At 56.0% G+C, this 6051-nt stretch overlaps 1 protein-coding gene across 1 annotated transcript in view; it reads left to right on the top strand.

Moving 5' to 3' along the window:
* Positions 1–6051, top strand: part of LOC102032192 (polypeptide N-acetylgalactosaminyltransferase 6) — an 11216-nt gene that overhangs the window by 3659 nt on the left and 1506 nt on the right. The window contains exons 4-8 of the mRNA XM_031064643.1: positions 939–1088; positions 1659–1893; positions 3228–3345; positions 3445–3645; positions 5169–5300. Of these exons, the coding sequence (XP_030920503.1) occupies positions 939–1088; positions 1659–1893; positions 3228–3345; positions 3445–3645; positions 5169–5300 (836 nt within the window). The remainder of the gene's footprint in view (positions 1–938; positions 1089–1658; positions 1894–3227; positions 3346–3444; positions 3646–5168; positions 5301–6051) is intronic.

Raw genomic sequence — 6051 nt, 5'->3', positions numbered from 1 at the left:
GCGTGGGAGCAGCAGCTCTGAGCCACTCACGCTCCCAGCATCCCGGGATCTCCCAGCAGCCGCTCCCCATCCCACATCCACCCCAGAGCACCCCTGGGATTTTCCCTTCCCCAGCGCCGCTGTTATCCCTGCCCTGGGGACAAACCAGGTGCCCCACAAACCTCCACCCTCAGCCAGCTGTAATCCTCGTTAATTAGCGCCCAGAGCTAATTAACGCGGGGTTCAGTGTCAGGGCATGGGGAGGAGCGGACTCTGCCCTTGTCCCAGATAAATTCTCCCTTTCCACCCACGGGCTCCCAAGGAGCAGGAACCTCGTGGTGCCCCAGGGCTCCATTTCCCCAGAGCTCGACTCCCACGGTGGCTGGACGTGGGTTAGACTGGGGTCCCCTTCCCAGGACACTTTTCTCGGGGTCCCAGCTCCCACCTGGCCATTCCCAGCTCCTGGCTTGCCTGCATCTGCCAAGAAATCCCGGGTTCCTCTGGGGACCCCTTCCCTCAGGAACAGCTTGGTCCTGGTGACACTTCAAGCGCAGGGATGTGACCTCCTCACCCACCCTGTCAACCCCCAGTCCCTGTCCAGAGAGGGATTAGACAGGAGGGGGTTAGAGCCTTATAAAACTCATTTTCTTTAGCCAGAAATACACTTGGGTTTAGGGCAAAGGCTCAGGCGTACCTTAACCCAAACCCAACTGCAGGGTCCGAGCAGCAGGGGATGGGATGGGATTCATGGGATCAATGGGATTTATAGGGTGGGATTTGGGAGATGGGATGGGATTGGTGGGAGAGATGGGATTTGGAATGGGATTTATGGGATGGGATATGTAGGGATCAATGGGATTGATGGGATGGGATGGGATGGGGGCAGCAGGATGGGCTGGTGGGATGCAGGGACTGGCACCTGCCTCTCTGACGGCTCCAGATGGTTTTCCCACCTGCAGAGTACCTGAAGGAGGAGCTGGATCGCTACGTGGAGCAGCTGCAGATCGTGCGCGTGGTGCGGCAGCGGGAGCGCAAGGGGCTCATCACGGCACGGCTGCTGGGGGCCAGCGTGGCCAGCGGGGAGGTACTGACCTTCCTGGATGCCCACTGTGAGTGTCCCCCCGTGACACCCTGTGATCCCATGAATGTCCCCCCGTGACACCCAGTGGCCTCGTGAGTGTTCCCCCATGTTCCCCGTGACACCCTGTGAGTGTCCCCTCATGACACCCTGTGAGTGTCCCCCCTGTGACACCCTGTGACACTGTAAGTGTCCCCTTGTGACAGCCTGTAAACATCCCGCCTGTGACTCACGGGACCCTGTGACATTGTGAGTGTCCCCCCTGTGACACCCTAAGTGTCCCCCCGTGACACCCTGTCAGTGTCCCCCCCATGGCAGCCGGTGGCACTGTAAGTGTCCCCTCATGACACCCTGTGACCCCATGAGTGTGCCCCCATGACGCCCTGTGATTGTCCCCCCCATGGCACCCGGTGGCACTGTGAGTGTCCCCGTGTGACACCATGAGTGTCCCCTCATGACACCCTGTCAGTGTCCCCCCATGACACCCCATGGCCCCATGACTGTCCCCCCATGACACCCCGTGAGTGTCCCCAATGTCACCCATGTGTGCCCCTGGCACTGTGGGTGGCGCCAGCCCCGCTCACCCTGCCCCGTGTCCCAGGCGAGTGTTTCCATGGCTGGCTGGAGCCGCTCCTGTCACGCATTGCCGAGGAGCCCACGGCCGTCGTGAGCCCCGACATCGCCACCATCGACCTCAACACCTTCGAGTTCTCCAAGCCCGTGCAGAACGGGAAGCAGCACAGCCGGGGCAACTTCGACTGGAGCCTGACTTTCGGCTGGGAGGTGGTTCCCGCGCGGGAGAGGCAGCGCAGGAAGGATGAGACCTTCCCCATCAAGTAAGCCCAGCATGGGACTCTTTATCCTGCTGGGTTTGCTCTTTTTCCCAACAAATTGGTGTTTGTGACGGTGTTCACAGGGGTCTGAGGGTGAGGGAAGAGACGAGGATCTGACTCCGTGTTTCAGAAGGCTTGATTTATTATTTTATTATATATATTACATTAAAATTATACTAAAAGAATAGAAGAAAGGATTTCATCAGAAGGCTAGCTAAGAATAGAATAGAAAAGAATGATAACAAAGGCTTCGTTTTGGACTCTTTGTCCGAGCCAGCTGGGCTGTGATTGGCCATTAATTAGAAACATCCAACATGGGCCAATCACAGATCCACCTGTTGCATTCCACAGCAGCAGATAACCATTGCTTGCATTTTGTTCCTGAGGCCTCTCAGCTTCTCAGGAGGAAAAATCCTAAGGAGAGGATTTTCCATAAAAGATGTCTGCGACAGGTGTTCTCCTTGGTTTTGGTGCCTCTGGGTGGGCGGTGCTGCCCTTTCCCAGTGGGGTTCTCCCCTGGGATTTTGGCGTGGGAGATGTCGGGAGTTTGTGCCCAAGCATGGTCAGAGCTGGGGGGGTGGTGGAGGACAAACCTCCCTTGGGACCAAAATGGACCTTAGAGTCTCCTCCGGCTGCCTCTCACTCCGGCATTAAGGATTTAATTGCTCTCACTCCCATTAAGGATTTAATTGCTGTCTCTGCCTTCTCACCCTCGGTGCCCAGGTGCCCCCGCACAGAACAGGTCACCTGTGGATCAGGCTGTGCCAAAATCCCTCCCCTTATCCCTCTGTTTGACATGCAGACAGAGCCTGGGCGGTTTTCCCACCTCTCCCTGGTGCCCCCACTGGGAGACACCGGACTCCCTGCCCGGCCCCGGCCCCACCCCGGCCGCGGGGCTGGCTTTGTGCTCGGGTCACCTGGGCGACGCTCCTGTCCCAATAAAGGCCCCTTTCACCTCCAGCCGGGCGCTTGGCTCCCACCGCTGCCTCGTCTCCAGCAGCTCAGCGAACCCTCGGCGTTTATTATTTTTCCTGAATAAAAGCGAGGTTCTGTTCCAGCCTCAGATGGAAAAGATTAGGGAAGCGGGAGGAGGGATTGGGGCACTGAGCTCTGACCTCCTCCTCTTTTTGGCGACAGGTTTTTGGTAACAATATCCTCTTTTCACTTTGAATCCAGCCAGCAGTGAGGCCCCTCTGTGTCACGCTGTCACCTCTGTCCCCTCCCAGCAGCTGGGCCCAGCCAAAGCCACCACAGCTGGATGCAGGGGGACTCTGATTTCCCAAAACTCAGATTTCTCCTCTTTTATTTGTGTTTTACCCCTTCTTTGCCCCCTGCAGGTCCCCGACCTTTGCAGGTGGCCTCTTTGCCATCTCCAGGTCCTACTTTGAGCACATCGGCTCCTACGACGACCAGATGGAGATTTGGGGGGGTGAGAACGTGGAAATGTCCTTCAGGGTAAGGACAGGGGTCACCTTCTGAGGGCACCTCCAGGGAGCTCCCTTCTGGGGGGCCCGGGGGCTGGACCCCCCCACCTCAGGTGTGGCTTCCCCGCAGGTGTGGCAGTGCGGGGGACAGGTGGAGATCATACCCTGCTCCGTTGTGGGCCACGTGTTCCGCTCCAAGAGCCCCCACACCTTCCCTAAGGGCACCCAGGTGATCTCCCGGAACCAGGTACGCCTGGCCGAGGTCTGGATGGACGACTACAAGGAGATCTTCTACCGCCGCAACCAGCAAGCCTCCCAGATGGCCAGAGAGGTACTGGGCACACTGGGGGGCTGCTGCTTCTGCTGGGAGGGCGTCTCGGTTTGGAAAGCCAGGTGCCTGCTAAAGAAGGCAGGAGCCTCCCCTGAAATGGAGAATGTAAACCCTCTGCACCCCTCTAAATTAAGGGGCTCTCAGGCAACAAATATGGGAGCAGGAAATAACAGTTCTTTAATAGGGAAGAAATAAAAAGATAAAATAAACAATGCAGTAAACTAGAACAGCACTGACAGAGTCAGAACACAACTTGACAACCCGTGGGTCAGGGTGTTGGCAGCAGTCCCATTGGAATTGTGACTCAGCCCTCCTGCAGTGTCAGGAGTGGTTCTGCTGGAGCAGGGATCCTGTAGGAAAGGGTGGAGTCTTCCTCTGGAGATCCAGTGGGAGAGGCAGCTGCTGTTCCTCTGGGAAATCCAGTGGAGAAGTCGTGCTGGTATTCCAGAATCTCCAGATTATATCCAGGTAGGAATGTTGGAAATCTCAGATTGTATCCAGGTAGGAATGCTTGGCTCCTCCCTCTGGGCTCGCATCTCCCAATGGGATGCTGTAGTTGTTATCAGCCATGCAGTGACATTCAATGGCTGTTATCAGCAGATGTCCCCTCCCGAGGGAGGAGTGATTGGGGAAGAGATAAGGAAAAGTTCCCACTTGACAAAAGACAACTGCCACACAGATGGTGATGGAACACATCTTGCCTTGCAACTTGGGGCAGAGGGCTGGTCCAGCTGGGAGCTCTACCTGAGCAGCAGGAGCAGGTGGGGGACCAGACAGACGGACATAACTAGCCAAAAGCCTTTCTTTTCTTTCCACCTCTGACCAGAATAATTCCTAGCATCGGGGTTTATGAATTTCTCTTTTTTTGTTGTTGTTTTTTATTTAAGCAGGGCACTCCCAACGTAGGGAGTAATTAGTACCTGACTCTATTGATTCAGAAGGCTGAACAATTGCTTTATTAAAACTATTTATATTACATAATACTATACTATACAAAAGATACACACTAAAGAAAAACTCATGACTGTCTGAGACAGCCAGGACCCAGCTTTGAGTGATTGGCTAAGGAATCAAAACAATCCTCAGTAGAATCCAAGTGACAAATCACTTCAGGTAAACAATCTTCCTGACACATTCCACATGTGCAAAAAAACAGGAGCAGCAAGTAGAGATAAGAATTGTATTCTCTTCTCTATGCTTCTCCAGGAAAAAAACCTGGGACAGAATTATGACTCTCTCTGTTCAGAGAATGTGAATGCCAACACAAAAATTTCTTATTCTTTTCTTTTTTCAACACCAAAACTTCTTACTCTTCACCAAAATATCTCCGGGCTCCTGGTGGAGCCTGTGTGTACCTGCCAGGTGTCCCCCCCACCTTGTCTCGGTGCTGGTCACACCATGAGGGATGATGACAAAGCTGGGGTGACTCCAAGCTCTGCGCCCCAACCCAGAAAGGTTTTTCTGGGATTTTCCCTACTGTTTTCTGAAGTGAATTTAATTTTCGCCCCGATTTCATTTTTTAGAAGACGTTTGGTGACATCACAGAGCGGCGCAGGCTGCGGGAGCGGCTGCACTGCAGGAATTTCACCTGGTACCTGCAGAACGTCTACCCCGAGATGTTCGTGCCCGACCTGACCCCGACGTTCTACGGAGCGGTGAGTGCCGGCACGGCCGGAGCTCCGCCCTGCGCGGGAACGGCCGGGGGCAGCGCCCGGAGGGTGGGTTTGGGGGCTTTGCACTGAACCGGGGAGGGGGAGCTGGTGCTGCCACGTCTGTCTGTCTGTCTGTCACCTCATCTGTCACCGGCTGGCGGGGCCGGTTTGGGCTCCGGCTGAGCTGGAATCCGGCAGAGCTGGTTTGGGGTGAGTCCCAGGGTGGGGAATCAGCGGGGATGTGGACTTGGGTTAAATTCGGGGGAAGAGCTGAAAACTTCCTTGAGCCCCAAACACCGTCGTGGCACAGGGAGGGCTGGAAAAACTGAGCTGGGGATGGGATGGGGAGTTCCAGCTCCCTCCCGAGGGAATCTGGGCACCGGTGGGAGGCAGGACCGCATCTCCAGCCACCCATCCACAGGGAAATGGAGACAGGCACGATGTGGAGGACTGGCTCCGTCCCTGAGGGAGCTGGGGACAGCAGGGCACGGAGCTCTGGCTGCATCCCCCAGGAACTGAAGGCAGGCAGGATGAGGGGCTCCAGCTCCATCCCTCAGGATGGGATTCCTCTGAGGCTGGAAAAGCCCTTTCCCTCAAGCTGGGTGTTGATCCTGAGTCTGCCCCTCCTCAGCCAGGGCGATGTGACAGCAGCTGGCGGGGCCAGCACCCCGCCCAGCGACAGCCGGGTGACAGCCAGGTGCTGGGTGCTGGCTCCCATCCAGCTTTTAATTCACCTTCATTTCCTGAAACCTCC

This window comes from Geospiza fortis, unplaced genomic scaffold, assembly GCF_000277835.1.
Source record: "Geospiza fortis unplaced genomic scaffold, GeoFor_1.0 scaffold635, whole genome shotgun sequence".
In the NCBI taxonomy this organism is placed as follows: Eukaryota; Metazoa; Chordata; class Aves; order Passeriformes; family Thraupidae; genus Geospiza; species Geospiza fortis.
This window is presented reverse-complemented; position numbering and strand designations above follow the sequence as displayed.